The sequence below is a fragment of the Sus scrofa genome, chromosome 7 (assembly GCF_000003025.6).
Source record: "Sus scrofa isolate TJ Tabasco breed Duroc chromosome 7, Sscrofa11.1, whole genome shotgun sequence".
NCBI classification, from domain to species: Eukaryota; Metazoa; Chordata; class Mammalia; order Artiodactyla; family Suidae; genus Sus; species Sus scrofa.
Genome location: NC_010449.5, coordinates 97,381,965 through 97,401,946, shown reverse-complemented (window position 1 = coordinate 97,401,946; position 19,982 = coordinate 97,381,965). Strand labels below are relative to the sequence as shown.

Genomic DNA, 19,982 nt, shown 5'->3' with positions numbered 1-19,982 from the left:
ATATTGGCAAGAACGTAGAGAACTGTCATATACTCTTGGTAGGAATGTAAAATGATATAGCTAGTATGTGAAATAGTCTGAGAGTTTCTCAAAAGACCAGATGCAGAGTTACCACATGATCCAGAAATTTCACTCCTAGTTATAAACTCAAGAGACTAAAAACAGAGGTCCACACAAAATCTTGTACATGAATGTCAACAGCAGCATTATTCATACTAGCCAAATAAAGGAAATAACCCAAATGTCCATCAACTAGTGGATAAATATAATGTGAATAACTGGTAGATAAATATATCTATACAGTAGAATATAATTCAATCATAAAAAGAAATGAAGCACTGATACATGTTACAATATACATGAACATTAAAAATACTATATTAAGTGAAAGAAACCAGTCACAAAAGACCACATATTATATGATTCCATTTATCCGAAATGTCCAAACTAGAAATTCACAGAGACAGAAAGTGTATTAGTGGTGGCCTAGGCCTACGGAGTTTGGGGGGAAATGGGGAGTGACTGGTAATGGATAGAATTTCTTTGAGGAATAACAAAAATGTTCTAAAACTGAGATGATGGCTGCATAATTCTGAATATACTAAAAATCACTGAATTTATATACTATAAATAAGTGAATTGTAGGGTACATGAATTACATCTCAGTAAAGCTATTATTAAAAAAGGAAAAAGAAGAAACATATCAGAACCCCAAGCTTTAGCCCTAGTTTCAAATGGCATGAGCGGCTGCTTTCCCCATCTTCACATCCTATTTAAAAATATCTTGAATACAGCCAGTAAGTAGGTCTTCTGCATGACTATTAAAAGGTCTGCAGCCTTCAGAGACAGGGTGAAAAAATTTTTAAAAAGGACAAAAACTGTTGAGAATCAGTATTCATTAGGACTTACAAGAGTTCAATGGGTCTTGGGAATAAAGCAAGCTATGCCTAGGTATTGCCTTTGCAATTTAAAAGACTAAATCAGGATCATGCCCAGGTCATAATAGTGATGGAGCAGGGGTCAGTTATAAGATAATACCAAACCATTATCACCATGCTTCACACTATCTCTACGGGGTTGATCATTCACTGTCATAGAGAAAAATTCCAGACATTATGAGACCTTCAAATATTACTTCATTAAAACACTATTTAAAACATTAAAACACTATTTAAAAATAATAATAATAATAATTTCCAGAAACTTCCACCATTTCAGTTTATTTATTTATTTATTTTTTTAAATGTGTTATTAGGGTCACATTCACAGCATGTGGAAATTCTGAGGCTACGGGTCGAATTGGAGCTGTAGCAACTCAGGACCCAAGCCACGTCTGCCACCTACACCACAGCTCACTGCAATGCTGGATCCTTAACCCACTGAGCGAGGCCAGGGATCGAACCCACGTCCCCATGGATACCAGTTGGGTTCGTTACCGCTGAGCCACAAGAGGAACTCCTGGAAGAGTATTTCTAATGGGGACTATGCATGGTGTTTGGTAGGAGAGAAGAAGGCTAGACATTAGGCTAGATCCAAAGTGAAGAGGATTCCCAGAGTTCCCATTGTGGCTCAGTGGTTAACAAATCTGACTAGGAACCATGAAGTTGCAGGTTTGATCCTTGGCCTCACTCAGTGGGTTAAGGATAAAGTGTTGCCATGAGCTGTAGTGTAGGTTGCAGTGCAGCTCAGATCCCTGTGGCTGTGGCTGTGGCTGTGGCCAGCGGCTACAGCTCTGATTCGACTGCTAACCTGAGAACCTCCATACGCTGTGGGTGCAGCCCTAAAAAACCAACCAACCAAACAAACAAAAAACCAAAGTGAAGAGGATTCTGAATGCCATGCTAAGGAATCTGAATTTTATTGTATGCATAATGAAGTATTACTAACGACTTATGAGCAAAGGACAAACAGAAGCAAACAATTTAGTAAAATTAAACTGGTAGTGTCCACATGATAAACTGATATGAGGGAGTCAAGAGGCAGGGAAGCCAGTTACAAAGTGAGTGCAATACAAGTTTCAGTAAGACAGGAAGGGCACTGAACTCAGATGGAAGTAACAGAAGTGGAATTCTCTATATGGTAAGGCAGTTTTTTATATTTCTATGTATTTCATGGGAATTTCCTAAAAACCCAAATCAAGAGGGGCCCCAATCATGTAAAACTATAAATACCTGTATAAAAAATTACTGCATTCCAAAATCTGCACACCAAAAAGGTGATTTGAGACATAACCATGGACCAAATCAAGGAGCAAGGTTCATCTCCCAAAAGACACAACCTAGTTACTATCAGCCAAGGAAGGTTCACATTATTTCTATACTAACATTTTAAAATGCTCTAGGGAAGTGACAAACAATCATGTTTTGAGGGCAAATTTTTTTGCATTTTTTTTCTTTCCATCATCTTTATCAGTGCAGATATTTGCATGAAAACAGGATCATTGGTCCTTGGGGATTCATCAGCTCCTATTGCTTATTTTTCATCCATGTCATCCTCTCAATTAATGCAGGAAAGAGGATTGAGACATCGAAACACCAGATTAGGGTGTCAAGTAAATGTCAACCCCTAGAGTAGATGAATAATCTGTAAGGACAAAAAAAAGATCTTGTTTTTATGCAAATATACTACAATAAAAAACAAAGAGAGAATGTGTCCAAGAAGTCCAATACATATCAATGTGATTCCTCTAATTCTAAATTTAAAAAGTATTTTCTACATGTCAGCTTATCATTATAATCAGGGAAAATGACAATCAGTAGTAAAGCACTACTATAGAAGTTGAAATAGGCTGAATTTTAAACTAGAAAATTAGTTCGAAAAAACCTCAGCTGTGCTCATGAGGCTTATCTGGCAGAAACGAGCATTTTTGTTGCAGAATTTTGGTTACATGCTTAAGGTGACTGAGTTAGGTGACTTCAAACCTCGACCACCAAAGTCTTTGGTTTTAGAAATACAAATTCTTAACAATAATAATGTTTTTAATTATGTGGATTAAAAACTAAAACAAACCACACCAAGTTTCTGATTTGTGGAAAGCCATTAAAATAGATTGATGCTGAGAGGATTCATTATTCTAAAAACTGATAAAGAGAAAGAATCATTTATCCAACAAGAACAATTTTCAAGGTAATAATAAACAGTTGATAAGATAAAATTCTTTACGGGAAAACTCTAGCTAAAAAGAAGGAATGACAGAATTAGTACATCACCATTTTGCAACCTACAATAAAATAGTTAATCTATGTACTTTTCAAAGGCTGCTAAAACTCTGGGTATAAGGCTGATGGAGAATTTTCTTTCTTTCTTTCTTTTTTTTTTTTTTGTTTTGCTTTTTAGGGCTGCACCCATGGGATATGGAGGTTCCCAGGCTAGGGGTCAAATGGGAGCTGCAGGTGCCACCTATGCCACAGCCACAGCAACTCGGGATCCCCAACCCACTGAGCGAGGCCAGGGATCAAACTCAAGTCCTCATGGATACTAGTCGGATTCATTTCCGCTGTGCCATGATGGGAACTCCAAGACAAAATTTAATAATGAATCATAGCCAGGATAATAATACCTTTATCAATGAATTAATCTTAGCATCACAAAGAGAGCCTAGGAGACTTATGTACCCTTCTGAAGGCTATATACAACACAATTTATGAAATATTCTTGCCAAAATAAAAATAAAAATCAATCCTGTGTCTATGCAAGCTTCTAGATCTAACAACTAGGAAATTAAAAGGGATAGATGGACATATTAAACACTACCACAAGGATGTAAGCAATAAAATCCAGGATGTGAAAAATTCTACAGAACAAATAACAAGGTCTAATAAATGGCAAAGGAAAATAAAAGGGATGTGGAATTATTATAGATTAAAAGAGACTTAAGGGACATATCAATCAAATACAGTATCTTATTTAAATTTTGATGCAGGGAGTTCCCGTCGTGGCTCAGTGGTTAACGAATCCAACTAGGAACCGTGAGGTTGCGGGTTCGATCCCTGGCCTCGGCTCAGTGGGTTAAGGATCCAGCATTGCCGTGAGCTATGGTGTAGGTCGCAGAGGAGGCTCAGATCTGGCGTTGCCATGGCTGTGGTGTAGGCCAGCGGCTACAGCTCTGATTAGACCCCTAGCCTGGGAACCTCCATATGCCGCAGGAGCGGCCCTAGAAAAGGCAAAAAGAAAAAAAAATAAACACATTTTGATGCAAACCAACCAGTTGTATAAAGACAACCAACTACAAGTCAACCAGAGAAATCTGAATCCTTATTGGCTATCTGATGATATTAAGCAAGTCTGTTAAACTTTTAGGCATAATAATGGAATTATAGTTACATCTTTTAAAAAAGAGACAGAGAGTCCATGTCTTGGAATCATATACAAGGTTATTTAGTCATGAGATAATATGATGCCAGAGATTTGCTTTAAAATAATTATGTAGTTTGGTATGAGTGAAACGAATCAGCCATATGCTGACTATTGAAGCCAAGTAATGAGTATATGAGGTCAATATTCTACTCGCACTCCTTTGATACATGTTTAAAACTTTCCATAATAAAAAGTGTGGGAAAAAATACATTATCTTTCTCAGCAGAAAGCAGAAAAAGGAAAATTAATAAAAGGGAATATAGTGATTTCATCTACAATTAGAGACAATACTGTTGATAAATATATGTGTCATACAGCATCTCCTTGATACTACAAGCATGAAACTTAATTTCATAAGAAAAATTGGCAGAGAGATAAAAGACTGAGTATTATGATCATTACAGCATGTATTGTCCAGAGCTAGAAACACAATCAAGTTCTATACTGTACAAGCCTCACATTCACAAATTTAATAATCACAGGGCTTTCAATATAGACCCTTAAGGTCCATGACATACATAGTAATTAGTACTTTTGCTAGGACATAAACTTCAATCATGAGAAATAAATAACTAATACACAGGGGAGTTAGGAAACAATGAGTAAACCTAGCAGACTACTCAGCAAACATATCTCAAAGCAGTCTGTGGTTCTCTGCTCCTTGATTCATGAAGTGATGAATGAACAAAAATTTTTGGTACGAGAACATTGACTGCTAATGACAGAAATGGAAATAAAGAAAACATAAAGAGGACTAAGGAAGTGTTGATTATGAGTCAAAAATCAGAAATTTTAAACTAAATTTTAAAGTAAAATATTGAATTTGGCAGTAAAATCAATGATGTGAACAAATTCACTATATACTCTATAAATAAAGACAATTTATGAAACTTTTGTTGAGACCACTAATCAGGGCAAAACTTGCATTTCTGAAAAAAAAAATCATAAGCTACAGTAATCCCTCAAAATTTTGGCTTTATGAGGACATAATGAACTTCTTTGCAGAACAGACACTGACTCACAGACTTTGAAAAACTTATGGTTTCCAAATGAGACAGGTTGGGGGGTGGGGGAATGCACTGAGGGTTTGGGATGGAAATGCTGTAAAATTTGGCTGTGATGATTGTTGTACAACTATAAATGTAATAAAATTCATTAAGTACTTAAAAAAAAATTGTGGCTTTATGAAGGTCTCAGGAGGTACCTACCCCTTGAGAACAAAGTTCTAAGCACTGTATTTATGCTAAGTATTTCTTTCAATTACAAAGTGAAAATTTGGTACAATTCCTCTTCCAATTTTATAATGAATATAGTATGGAAAGATATATAGTTTATAAAGAAATTATTTTATTTTATTTTTGCTTTTTAGGGCTGCACCTGGGGCATATGGAAGTTCCCAGGCTAGGGTTTGAATCAGAGCTGCAGCTGCTGGCCTGTATCACAGCTCACACCAATGCCAGATCCTTAACCCACTGAGCGAGGCCAGGGAAATTCACATCCTCATGGATGCTAGTTGGGTTTTTAACTTGCTGAGCCACAGTGGGAACTCCCAAGAAATAATTTTAAACTAAAAGAATGGAGAACAGTTAGGAATAGATGAGAACTTTAAAAGCATCACTCATACTAGCAGATTACGTTCCTGGTCTACTACATGAACCTTCCTTTGAGGAACCAATCCTCCACAATCACACTCCATGTGATTTGAGTCTGAATAACCATTCCAATCTGCATCCACACCCAGGCCCCAGGCCTGGCCCATCCCAGTGCTCCATGCTGCTTGGCTAAAGGACTGGTTCCAAGATAGGTATGTGAGTCAAGATGGAACAGTCAGGGTCCTCCCCAAGACCTTTCTTTGCCATGTGCAGAAAAGATGTTCTTTCTTTTAGGATTATGAGATTTAAAGACATAAGAGCTGGTGTTCCTGCTGGTTACCTTCCCTGGTGCTAGATCAAAGAATAATATTAATGCATGAGTGAAGCAGAGCTTTAAGATAGCAAACTAAAACTAAGAATGAGGGCATATTCCAAAGACTTCACTAAGAGTCATGAATCTAGATATACTCAAAGCTATTTCTACCCCTAGAATTTTGATTTATGTGAATAAAATCCTTCTTTTGCTTAAGATTGTTTGATTTGACATTCTATCGCTTAAAACTAAGAGTTACCAATATGCTTTCACTATACAAAGAACAATAACTTGTAATCTAGTAAACTCTGTAATTACTTTGACACTCTACTATAAAAGGCACACTTTAGATTATAGTGGCTTCTTACCTTGAGAACATCTAATAAAGATACTAAAGTTACTTTCTGAATTACACCAGAGCTCATCATTAAATATACAACATGCAACCCTGAATAAATGGATCTGGGTACTCACACTCATCCAGCCCCAACTGATAGGCTAGGTTCTGAAGGCCTCGTACCTTCTCCATCAAATTAGCTGTGGTGAGGCTCCCCAGTTCTGAAACAGAATCATTTATTTCAATACCATTTCTTTCCACTGCTTCTAGTAACAACGCATGCGGGTTGCAAATCCTTGTTATAAAAATTTCAAGCTTAATTCCTATGAAATAAGTAGAAAATGGATCCATATCTCTTCTCAACAAATCACATCACCACTACCCCCAGCACAGACGTGCACACACACAAAAACGCACAAATCAAATCAGTGAATTTTTCCACCACTGCAAAATGCCTCAGATAAGCTTACCCACTTAATGAGAAGAGAATTAACGTAAACACAACAACAAATTACATGTTTTATCCTGAGGATCTTTTTGTAACATTCATTTTGCGTATCATACAAAATGAATATATGGTTAAAATTTGAAAACTTGTGATCTGACATAGCATTGAGACAGCAAACAGACAGATCTCTGTCTCACAAAAAGGACACTATCTCAGCTGTCATTTATAAGTCCACATTACTCCAAGTGACAATAAAACACTTATTCTTTCCTATTTCTCCAGGTTTAGAAAACAGGCTAAATATTAATCCAAATTTTACCTTCAAATCAAATTCCCATAAAAAAATTTTTAATTTTACCAGATAAAAAGACAGTAAACTTAAAATTTTATCTTCCCAGATTTTCATTTAAACAGAACTTAATTCCTTTTAAGTTTAGGACATACATGAACTTGCATGAAACAGAATGCTCTGATCCCTTATCAAACTTTAAAGCTTCCTTAGAAAATACATGTTGATGGAATATTATATAAATGTCTGTTTGGAACATTAGAACAATGAACCCAAGATGCCCTTGAGACTTAATTTTTCCAGATGGAGGAAGGGCTCTGCTTTTAAGCATTTCATGCAGAACAATGAATTATTTCTGAAGTCAAATAAAGGTGTTATTTTCTCTCACTCATCATGCCATACTTATTATCTATATCTGGCATAAGTAGACTTTGTGAATCTGTTCAGCTGCTTAAATAGCTTAAGAACCCCAGATTTTTTACCTCAATTTCATTCTATTACTTCACAACCATCATGAATCTTATCACTACGAGGATGATAAAAAAAATTAAGTAAAGTAGAGCAAAATCAAGGAAAATTAATGTTTTTTAATTTAAATTTCTACTTTGTGATTTAGTCCCAAGCCATTTATCAAACAATGATATTCACTACTTACAGTATTCTCTATGGGAGAAATTGATGAGATAGAAAGAACTAAAAGACAGGTCTTAACCCACTAAGGGGTTGTCAATTAATAGTACTCATAACAATATATGACAGCAAATCCTAAATAAGGCACTTGCATTATAACAGTAAGAGACTAGCTTTAAAAGATCCGAGTTTAGGAGTTCCCATCGTGGTTCAGTGGTTAACGAATCCGACTAGGAACCATGAGGTTGCAGGTTCTACCCTGGCCTCACTCAGAGCGTTAAGGATCCGGCGTTGCCGTAAGCTGTGGTATAGGCTGCAGACGCGGCTCAGATCTGGCACTGCTGTGGCTCTGGCGGAGGCCGGCGGCTACAGCTCTGATTAGACCCCTAGCCTGGGAACTTCCATATGCTGCTGGTGCGGCCCTGGAAAACACAAAGAGACCAAAAAAAAAAAAAGTTCAGAGTTTAAATTTTAACTCTTTCTATAATAAAGCTTGGTTAACTTCTGAACCTTAGACATCATATCTAACTCACAGGGTCTTTATGAGAATTAAATAAGAAATTTTATGTGAGAGCTTATAGTTAACGTTAATTTTTTCTTTTTTTTTTTCTTTTTAGGGCCACACTCGAGGCATATGGAGGTTCCCAGGCTAGGGTTGAATCGGAGCTGCAGCTGCAGGCCTCTGCCACAGCAACGCAGGATCCGATATGAATCTGTGATCTACACCACAGCTCACAGCAATGCCAGATCCTTAACACACTGAGCGAGGCTGGGGATCGAACCCACAACTTCATGGTTCCTAGTTGGATTTGTTTCCACTGAGCCAAGATGGGAACTCCAACGCTAAGTATTATACAAAATAAAATTAACATTAAAGGAATTTAGCAGCAGAAAAAATCAGTATGGTTGGGTCTTGAATTATTTCTACACATGGAAAAGTAGAGAAAGGCATTTAGATATGAAGAACCATGAATAAGGATGGTTAAATAGGCAATTTGAAGCCAAAAATACTTGTAAGGGAATCGTGAAAGAAAAACTGGAAAGGTGGTTTGCACAGGAGCATAAAAGTCAGGTTGAAGGTTAGAGGTCACCAGCTTTGCTTACCTTTCAACATGTCAATGTCATCGCGTTCTATTTCAGCCATCCATTTGGGTGGGGAGCTAGTAATGGGCTGTCAGAAAATAAGAATACATCTATTCAGACATGTGCAATGTATAGAGATCCTACTTTTCCTTCTTTTTTTTTTTTTTGCTTTTTAGGGCCGTACCCTGGTATGTGGAAGTCCCAGGCTAGGGGTCAGATCAGAGCTACAGCTGCCAGCCTACACCAGAGCAACACAGGATCCAACCTACATCACAGCTCGTGGCAACACCGGATCCTTAATCCAATGAGCAAGGCCAGGGATTGAACCTGCATTTTCACGGATAATAGTCGGATTCATTTCCACTGCACCACGACGGAAACTCTCTACTCTTCTTTCTTGTAAGAAAAGGAGGTTGTCACACAGTCCTCAGGTTGTTTGAAAATACCAGCAAGTTATAATTTCAAAGAACCAGATTTCTCCAGATTCAGCTCTGACCTACAAATAGAACCCTTACAAAATAATACTACTGATCTTTAAAAGCTGGTTTTAAAGTAATGATCTTGAAAGATTTAGGTCTGAATACTGTTACTAGTGTACGAAAAATAGGTAAGTAGAGCCATGAAAGAAATTATTTGAGGAGTTCCCGTCGTGGCTCAGTGGTTAACAAATCCGACTAGGAACCATGAGGTTGCAGGTTCCATCCCTGGCCTTGCTCAGTGGGTTAAGGATCCAGCGTTGCCCTGAGCTGTGCTATAGGTCACAGACGCAGCTCGGATCCCTCGTTGCCGTGGCTCTGGCGGAGGCCGGCGGCTACAGCTCTGATTGGACCCCTAGCCTGGGAACCCCTATATGCCATGGGAGCGGCCCAAGAAATGGCAAAAAGACAACAACAAAAAAAAGTTTCTCTGCCAGTCAGTGCTTTTAACTTTAGGTACAAATGCCTCTAAATATGGTATAATGAGCATAGACGCTAGTAAGTAGACTAAGAGGTTCAAAGCCTGGTTTTGCCATTTGTAGCCTATAATCTTGAGTAACCTACTTAACCTCTTTATGTCTATTTCCTTCTCTGTAAAATAGGGATAATAATAGTACCTATAGCTCATACGGTTTTGTGAAGATTAAATAATGTATGTAAAGTATATAGCTTATAGTACACATTATGTATATGCTGACTAATATTATAATCATCATATTTTCCTGCTTTCCATATTTTCCAAGAATATACAGGAGGTATTCTAGGAATATACATCTAGCATAATGCCTGCTGCCCGGGAAGTGGAAAAGCTATGGCTTTAAAAATGCCTTCCTTTGGTCTCTGACAAGCCACTGAGAAATTTCAAAATCCTCTAGGGAGGTATAAGTTAAGGTCATAATGCATCACATAAGCAAAAGAGAAAGGCTTCAAAAATCACAGTTTGGGCAACAAGAATACTGGCATTACATTAAAAATTTCAATAGCTTTACCTTAAAATCTCATAAGCTGAGAGAAGAGGCTAATAGTCAAAGGTCAAAATACCAAAATAGAACATCATTAGCATGATGATAATATAAACAGATTTCAGGGGCTGTAGTTACAAAATAATTTTGAAGGCTAAGACATTATTCTTGAATATAAAAAAATAAGAGCTATTTGATATTTTACCCAGGAGCAAAATGTTGGTAAAACTTCATTAGGTAAGTAAGATACTACTTACACTTTTGAAAGAAGCTGCAAATTCAGCAACACCTGGTACTAAAAAGAAAAAAACACAACATTAGTCACTCGATAAACATTTTAGTGTCCCTAACACAGAGGATTCAAATGACAAAACAGCTTTGTCTTCAAGGAGTTTATAATCTGGAAGAAAAGAGAGAGGATATCAATAACTATAACATTTTTTAAGGGTTTTATGAAAAATAACAGGACAAAAAATGGTATTTGGTATGTGGGAGGACAAAAATTTGGTATATGAGAAACAAGAAATGAAAATCTAGGAGTTCCTGTTGTGGCTCAGTGGTAACGGATCAGACTAGTATCCACAAGGACGTGGGTTTGATCCCTGGCCTCGTTCAGTGGGTTGGGGATCCAGCACTGCCGTGAGCTATGGTGTAGGTCTCAGATGCGGCTCAGATCTGGTGTTGCTATGGTGTAGGCTGAGAGCTACAGCTCTGATTTGACCCCTAAACTGGGAACTTGCATATACCACAGGTGCAGCCCTAAAAAGGAAAAAAAAAAAAAAAAAAAAAAAGAGAGAGAGAGAGAGAAAGAAAATCTAAATCAGACTGAGGGAGCAAGAAAAGCTTCTCAGAGAAAATAACCCCTTTCAAGTGAACTTTGAAGGTTCAGGAGTTAGCTGAATGAGAAGGTGGTGAAATATAACCTCTCTTATCAAAAAGTTTAAATTTCCTTTTTAGTTATGCTATTCTGTCAATCCAGTTGCTTATTTAAGTACCTCATGGAAAGAGTCATATTAAAAAAAAAAAAACCTTTAAAAATAAAAACCTTAAAAATAAGGTTCATCCTCACTAAAAAGTACAAACTAAAAATAATAAAGATCAGTAACATCCAATATGGCTACTATGTAAGGAAATGGGTACTGTCACACAGTCATTGCCTTCCAGTGAACAAAGAAAATATATACGAGGGTATACATTGTTACATCGTTTGTAATATCAAAACCTGTATATAACTTAGGTTTCCAAATAGGATATGAATACATAACCTGTAGTATATCTACACAATGAGATACTTTAAAAGAATGAAGTAGACCTGGAGTTCCCGTCGTGGGGCAGTGGTTAACAAATCCGACTAAGAACCATGAGCTTACGGGTTCAATCCCTGCTTTTGCTCAGTGGGTTAAGGATCCGGTGTTGCTGTGAGCTGTGGTGTAGGTCGAAGACATGGCTCAGATCCCAAGTTGCTGTGGCTCTGGTGTAGGCCAGCGGCTACAGCCCCGATTAAACCCCTAGCCTGGGAACCTCCACATGCCATGGGAGCAGCCCTAGAAAAACCAAAAGGATGACCAAAAATAAAAGAATGAAGTAGACCTAACCTACCAACATGGAAAGTTACCAGGCAGAATAAATTAAGCTATAGATCATTGTACATATGACCCCATCGCAACAAAACAAAACAAAAAACTCTCAGAGTTCTTCCATGGTGCACCAGGTTAAGGACCTGGTGTTGTCACTGCAGCAGCTTGGGTTGCTGCTGTGGCAAGGGTTTGATCCCTGGCCTGGTAACTTCGGCATGCAGAGGCAAATAAATAAATAAATAAATAACTCTCTATATACTTGAAAATATTTATTTATTTGCCTATCTGGATAAGCATTAAAAAAAAAAAAGGTCCAAAAACAGAGTACTTAAAGGAGATAAAGAATTACTTTATACATCTCACACTGTCTGACTTATTACAGATAGAGTTTTTAATTTTTATTTTATTTATTTATTTATTTCTCTTTTCACAGCCACACCTGCGGCATATGAAAGTTCCCAGGCTAGGGGTCAAATTGGAGCTGCAGTTGCAGCCTATGCCACAGCTTACAGCAACACAGCCCATTGAGCCAGACCAGGGATCAAACCTGCAGCCTCACAAAAACAACGTTGGGTCCTTTTTTTTTTTTTTTTAATTAAATGAGTTGCTGTATTTGATTGATTGATTGATTCTTTTTAGGGACGCATCCATGGCATAGCGAAGTTCCCAGGCCAGGGGTCAAGTCAGAGCTGCAGCTGCCGGCCTACCCACAGCCATAACAACGCCAGATCTGAGCCACATCTTTGACCTAAACTGCAGCTCACGTCAACACCTGATCCTTAACCCACTGAGCAGGGCCAGGGATTGAACCCAGATCCTCATGGATACGAGTTGGGTTCATTACCACTGAGAGCTACAACAGGAACTCCCAACATTAGTGTGCCACTATGGAAACTCCCTAGATATAGTTTTTAAAAATAATTATTTCTTTTAAAGGTTCCTTATCATTTCTTGAGTCTCAATGTTTCAAAAAAATTAAAACTACCAAACAGACATTCTTGTCTTTTCTTTTTTTTTTTTGTCTTTTTAGGGCTGCACCCATGGCATATGTAGCTTCCCAGGCTAGGGGTCTAATTGGAGCTATAGCCACAGCCACAGCAACACCGGATCCTTAACCCAATGAGCAAAGCCAGGGATCGAACCTGCAACCTCATGGTTCCTAGTCGGATTCATTAATCACTGAACCACAACGGAACTCCCCAAACAGATATTCTTAATGCCAGACCACAGAATTCAGTCTCTTTCCTTTGAAGTAAAATTAAAATTTTAATCGCTACAGTTAAATCTTCAAAAAACTCCCTCAAAGTAGGACTGGTTTTCCTGCATCGATTTTGATATAAAGAAACAATAAACTTACGTTGTTCTGGCCAAAGGTCTGGTGAAGCACGGTCAAGTTTTTCAAAACTTAGCAAAGATGCTTCTAGATCTGCCCCTAGAACAAAACACACAGATGAGCCAAGAAGACACAAAACACATTAATTTATATTTTATGACATATAGGAGTTCCCACTGTGGTGCAATGGAATTGGCAGCATCTTGGGAGCGCTGGGACACAGGCTCCAACCTCAGCCTGGCACAGTGGGTTAAGGATCTGGCGTTGCTGCAGCTGCAGCTTGGGACTTTACTGGGGCTCAGACCTGATCCCTGGCCTGGGAAATCCATATGCTGCAGGGTGGCCAGGAAAGAAAAGTGTGTGTGTGTGTGTGTGTGTGTGTGTGTGTGTGTGTGTGTGTGTGTATCATATCAATCTCAAAGAACATAACAAACTGGAATACTCACCCAGAAGTCTAGAGATTTGATTTCCATAACTACTGATGCTACTAGGCCATGATTTTATACAAATAAATCATTTCCCTCATCAAACCTCACTTTTCCCATGTCTAAAATGGGAACACTATTTTAGTGGTGTGTTGGAAAAAATGAATGTCAACAAACCCACCTGGCTCTTTACTCATACACTTAGACTTTCCTCCAGTTACAATCAAAGAAGTGTCACTGCTCCCAAGAAAGGTCAACTCTTCTGCTAGGGCTTTGGATTCCATCTTCTTGTGCTTTGTCACGACAACCTCTTGAATAATCTCTTGCGCAACCAGTTTCTACCTGGCTCACACTCAACAGCAAGTAAGCCTGCTTTAGAATTTCCCTTCTTTAAAGAAAATCCTCCTTGACCCCACGACCTCCTGACTCCTTCACTGCAAAAGTTCTTGAGTTGTCTATCCTGCTGTCTCCACTTCCTTACCTCATGTTCCCTCCTCAAGCTACGATAAACAAGCTTCTGCCCCTACATGCATGCAAATGACTGTTGCCAAGATCATCGATGTAAGACCTATGTTGCTAAATCCAGTGGTCACTTCTCTGTTCTCTCTTATGTGATCTCTTTGCAGCATCCACTCACTGACTACTCTCCTTCAAACACTCCACTTTCAGCTTCTATAAAACCACTATGCTGATTTTTCCTTCCTCACTAACACCTTCAGTCTCTTCTTCTACTGAGGGCCCACCCTATGCTGGCTTCACTCTCTACTGAAGAAAAGTCTCCTAAGGGAATCTGACTTAGTCCCATAGCCTTTACCAACATTTACATGCCAATGACCAAATTTCTATTTCCAGCCCCAATCTTTCCCTGACTTGAAGTTAGATATAAGTGGCTACTTGACAGCACTCTTTTTTTTTTTTTTTTTTTTTTTTTTTTTTTTTTTTTGTCTTTTTGCCTTTTCCAGGGCCGCTCCTGCAGCATATGTAGGTTCCCAGGCTAGGGGTCAAATCGGAGCTGTAGCCACTGGCCTACACCACAGCCACAGCAACACCAGATCCGAGCCGCGTCTGTGACCTACACCACAGTTCACGGCAACGCCGGATCCTTAACCCACTGAGCAAGACCAGGGATCGAACCCACAACCTCACGGTTCCTAGTGGGGTTCGTTAACCACTGAGCCACGACGGGAACTCCAACATCACTCTTTATATACATGTGTGAAAAACCATATTCCCTCTGTCTCAAAAAACAGCACCACCATCAACCCCAGTTCTCAAACCAAAAATACAGGTGTCATCCTTCAAGCCTCCCTTTTCTTCACCCTTCCATGACCAACCCATTAGTAAATCCAGTAGTTTCTGTAGTTTCTATTTCTAAAACATATGCTGAAATCACATTCATTAACCAAGGAACCATTGCTTCTCTCCTGGAGCCTCTTAAAAGGTCTCCCTGCTCCCACTCGTACTCTTCCCCCTAAATCTACTGTCCACAAAGTAGCCAGGAAGTTGTTGTTTTTTTTTAATGTCAATCAGTTCATATCACTCTCCAGCTTAAAGGACTTCTTCCCAGCTGAATTCATGAATGCATGTCTATTATGACCTATAAAATCCTACATAATCCAGACCCTGCCTAATTCTTTGACACCATTTCTTCTCTACTCTTGCCCTGGCACACAGGAAGTGCTCAATGTTAACAACAGTTAACATTTGCTGAGTACATTTTGTGTGCTCAGTATACTAATTAGCTATACAAATTCGTTGATTTAATGATATAAAGTGGTTCTTAACATTTTCTGAGTAAGCCACATTTTTGAAATCTGCAAAAAAAAAAAAAAAGGCTACAGACTCACTCTCTAGAAAACGTACATATTTATAAAATTTTCAACATGTGCTTCTCTCTAAACTGAATTTTTTTTTTTGGAAATATTCTAAGGGACCCCCATGTTCATAACAAGATTATTTATAATAGCCAAGACATGGGAACAACCTTAGTGTCCACTGATAAATGAAGAGACTGAAAATAGACACAGGGAGTTCTCATTGTGGCTCAGAGGTAACGAATCCAACTAGTATCCATGAGGAGTAGGTTTGATCCCAGGCCTCAAACAGCAGGGTAAGGATCCAGCGCTGCCATGAGCTATGGTGTAGGTCACAGACATGGCTCGGATCCTGTGTTGCTATGGCTGTGGTGTAGGCTGGCAGCTGCAGTTCCAATTTGACCCCTAACCTGGGAACTTCCATATGCCACGAGTGCACCCTTAAAAATAAAAATAAAAAAATTTTTTAAAGTATCCAAGAAAATAGATCATACACAGTGGAATTATTATTTAGCCGTAAATAAATGAGGAAATCCTGTCATTTGCAACAAACTGGACAGACCTTCAAGGCTTTATGTTGAATGAAATAAGTCAGAGAAAGACAAACACTGTACACTCTCACTTACACGTGCAATCTAAAACAAGCAAACAAACGAATAGACAAAGAGATCACACTTGTGGTTATCAGAAGTGGCGGGGGCGGGGAGAGGGAGAATTGGAGGAAAGTGGTCAAAAGGTATAAACTTCCAGTTACAAGGTAAATTAAGTACTAGGGATATAATGCACAACATGACTATAGCTAACACTGCTGTATGATACACAGGAAAGTTAAGAGAGTAAATGCTGAGAGTTCTCATCAAAAAGAGAAAAAAAATTTTTCCTTTTCGTCTTCCTTTTCTTTCTACTGTATCTGCATAAGATGGATGTTAGCTGAACCTAAATACTTAATCTAAGCGAATTTCCAATGGTATTCTAATTGGTAGAGAACTCAACTCTAACAAACTGCCTTCAAAAAAGGATTCAAAAATGGTAACAAGAAAAAGAAAGAAAGAAAAGCTGTGTGAAACCAAAAAAAAAGCCAATTTTCAAAATACTAAGGAACGTTACTATGGATAGTTCAACCATAACAAAAATAAACTTATTGAAGGTAGGATCCAATAACCTACAAGTGTGCCCACGTGATACCACAATCTGGGGCATAACTCAAGAGTCTACTGTGAGTATTATTTTCATACATTAAGTAATTAATGGCTTTACTTAGATTTCAATTTTATCCTTTTAAAAGATGTCCCAGCAAATTCAGCATTAAAAAGAGAAACAATAAGTGACCTAAACTTTTTTCACATCAAGATAATTTGAATTAAATCTTAAAGACAGAAACAGGTGGAATGCTAAAAATAGAAGTGAGAGAGCTAGGCAGTGGAATATCTTAGGATGAGATACTTATTTAAGTTCAAAGTGTTCAACTTGATTTTGCCATGTTAAAAAGATTAAGAGAAGGGTGAAGCTCTGTAAAAGATGAGCATGAAACTTTTAAAAATTAAATGTGCAAATAGAGTGTCAGTGGAGATGGCTAGAACACCAAAGGGGAAAAATACACTTCCAATATTCTCCCTGGCCAAAGAAAGGAAAAGAAATTGAGAGAAGATGGGGTAAAATCAAACATGAGGAACAAAACTTAAAAATATAAAAACAACTTTGGTGTTCCTGTCGTGGCTCAGCGATTAATGAATCCGACTAGTATCCATGAGGACACAGGTTCCACCCCTGGCCTCACTCAGTGGGTTAAGCAGCTACAGCTCTGATTCAGTCCCTAGACTGGGAGACCCCTAGCCTGGGAAACTCCATATGCCGCAGGTGTAGCTCTAAAAAGAAACAAAAAAATATATATGTATACACAACTTAGTAATAAACTAAAATTTTTAAATAGCAATTACTTCTACTTCTCTCCCTTGGCTGGTTTTTTAAAATTGTGATAAGATATACACAACATAAAATTTACCATTTTAACCAGTTTTAAGTGTACAGTTCAGAGGCATTAAGTACATTCACACTGTTGGGTAACCATCATCACTATCCATTACCAGAACCTTTTCACTTTCCCAAACTAAAAGTCTATACCCATTAAACAGTAGCTCCTCATACCCTTGGTTAACTTTTTAAATGTCCTTTTTTTCCAGGCAAAAAAAAAAAAAGCACATTTTAACAAGAGAGCACCCAGGCAGAAGAATCTCTTTTGACTCTTTTTTTTTTTCTCCTATATTTTTGCCATTTCTTGGGCCGCTCCCGCGGCATATGGAGGTTTCCAGGCTAGGGGTCTAATCAGAGCTGTAGCTGCCAGCCTACGCCAGAGCCTCAACAACTCAGGATCCCAGCCGTGTCTGCGACCCACACCACAGCTCACGGCAACGCCGGATCCTTAATCCACTGAGCAAGGCCAGGGATAGGACCTGCAACCTCATGGTTCCTAGTCGGATTCGTTAACCACTGAGCCACAATGGTAACTCCTCTTTTGACTCTTTACACCCATAATTTCCTCTGCAGTACGTACCCATGCTCAAAAAACTTAACACTCAGTTAAAACTTAAGACTAAGTAATACATTATTTATGTATATATCTAATCATTCATTCAATAAATGTGAATTGAAGACCTACTTCCTGCCAGGTACTGTGCTAAGCCCTGGGATCCAACTATGAACATGACAGTCTTGGAATTTACAAGCTAGTGTGAAAGGGGCAAAGTTAACAGAATAACTATGCTGTGGATGAGGGTACTGAGATAGAATAATGGTGAAGTGAGGCAACTCCAGAAACAGATACAGTGTTCTGGGAAAGCCTTTTTGGGAGGTGACATTTAAATGAAACTGAAAAAATATTACATGTTTGATTAATCTTTTCCTCTCCCAAAGCAATTAGAATAATAATGCCTTTCGAATAGTGGATCTCAGCATAGCTTTCCAGGCCTCAACTTCCTCATTCTTGAAATGAACTTCCAAGATTCCTTCCATACACAAAATTCCTTTGTTTGAGAGAAAACTAAGTATAAGTGAAATGGACGTGGAGATGCAAAACTGAGTTTAGAAACGACTGCAAGCATTTTGTCGAGGCAAAAACTGAGCTTAGAAATGACTGCAAGACCCTAACCCTAAAGCAGAACGGAGCGCAAAACCCTGTGGATATACCAAAACCACTTAATTGCTACCTCAGATGACTTGCTTCTTATACAACATATAAGCAGAAATCATTCATTCACTCAGCCTTAGGAAACAACACATAACATAGAAGAAAGACGCTGAGTGAATGAATGTGCATGACTACACTAAAAAGCTCAATTGTCATTTTCCTAGGGACTCTCACTGAGAGGGACCAAGAGGGGTCTCCTGCTTCCCTTGCTGCCAGAACAACGGTCCCAATCCGAGGAGGGAGGAGAGAATCACATTTTCCTTGCGGTTCAATCCCGAGATTAGGTCTGCCACCAACCCTAGCTAGCGTGAGAGAATCGTTCCAGATGCTCAAAGAGAATCGAACCTTCAAAGGGGCGCCCTGAGAAAGAGAAAGCTACACTGAGACACCTCCTTTACCCCAGCAGTATCTCCTCCTTGGCCCTCAGCCTCACTCAAATGCGGCTAAAGGAGGACCAGAGAGGCCCTCCTTGTTTTGCCCGGAATGGGTCCCAATCGGGTGCCCTACTCCATCCGCCTGGCACACTGCAAAGAAACTGGGCACCTCCGGAGCCTCTGTGAAGAACCAGCGAGCTGAAGACGCACCCACATACCGTGGGAAAGTAAAAGGGAAAGGCGAGAAGGCCACGAAAAAGGTGTAAGTTAGAGGGGCAGACGGAGAGATTCTCTCTGAGCATCTGTAAGTTCCCAGGAGAACAGAGAAGGAGGTCGCAAGCGAAGGGTCTATAAGCCGGCTCTTACCGTCTGTGGGAGACGCCATCTTCCAACCCATGTCACGTGACGTTGCCAACCGTCGGCGGGAAAGCTAGGGTCCATAAGCCACGCCCCCAGAGAGAAACCCTATTCCCCAACCCTCTGTCCTGTCTCGTTTCCCCGCCCCATAGGGTAATCTTCCGTAGCCCCGCCCCCAGGGCTAGCCACACCCCCTCGCGCTGTGGATGTGCTGGCGCTGCTGAAAATTCTTGCAGAGTCCTATTTACTTTCCTCAGTGAGTGGGTGGGGCTGCGGCCATGCCTGTGGCCAATCGGAGTTCCGAATTCGGGGGCGTCTTCCTCGTGCTCTCAATATAGAGTATCCAAGTCAGGGGCGTCTTCCCCACCTCCGCCAGCAGAATTTGTTGAGGCGGGAGGAGGCGAGAGCTCTATCACTTCTGACCAATCGCAT

General features: G+C 39.2%; 1 protein-coding gene across 3 annotated transcripts in view; it reads right to left on the bottom strand.

Annotated features, from left to right (window-relative positions):
• Positions 1–19,927, bottom strand: part of LIN52 (lin-52 DREAM MuvB core complex component) — a 109,653-nt gene extending 89,726 nt beyond the window's left edge. Inside the window, exons 1-6 of one of the 3 annotated variants that reach the window (XM_005656377.3) lie at positions 19,560–19,927; positions 13,421–13,495; positions 10,744–10,781; positions 9,070–9,136; positions 6,736–6,819; positions 1,724–2,583 (exon numbers count right to left, since the gene is read on the bottom strand). In XM_005656377.3, coding sequence (XP_005656434.1) covers positions 2,540–2,583; positions 6,736–6,819; positions 9,070–9,136; positions 10,744–10,781; positions 13,421–13,495; positions 19,560–19,590 — 339 coding nt within the window. In that variant the 5' untranslated portion in view covers positions 19,591–19,927 and the 3' untranslated portion in view covers positions 1,724–2,539. 3 annotated transcript variants of the gene reach the window in all.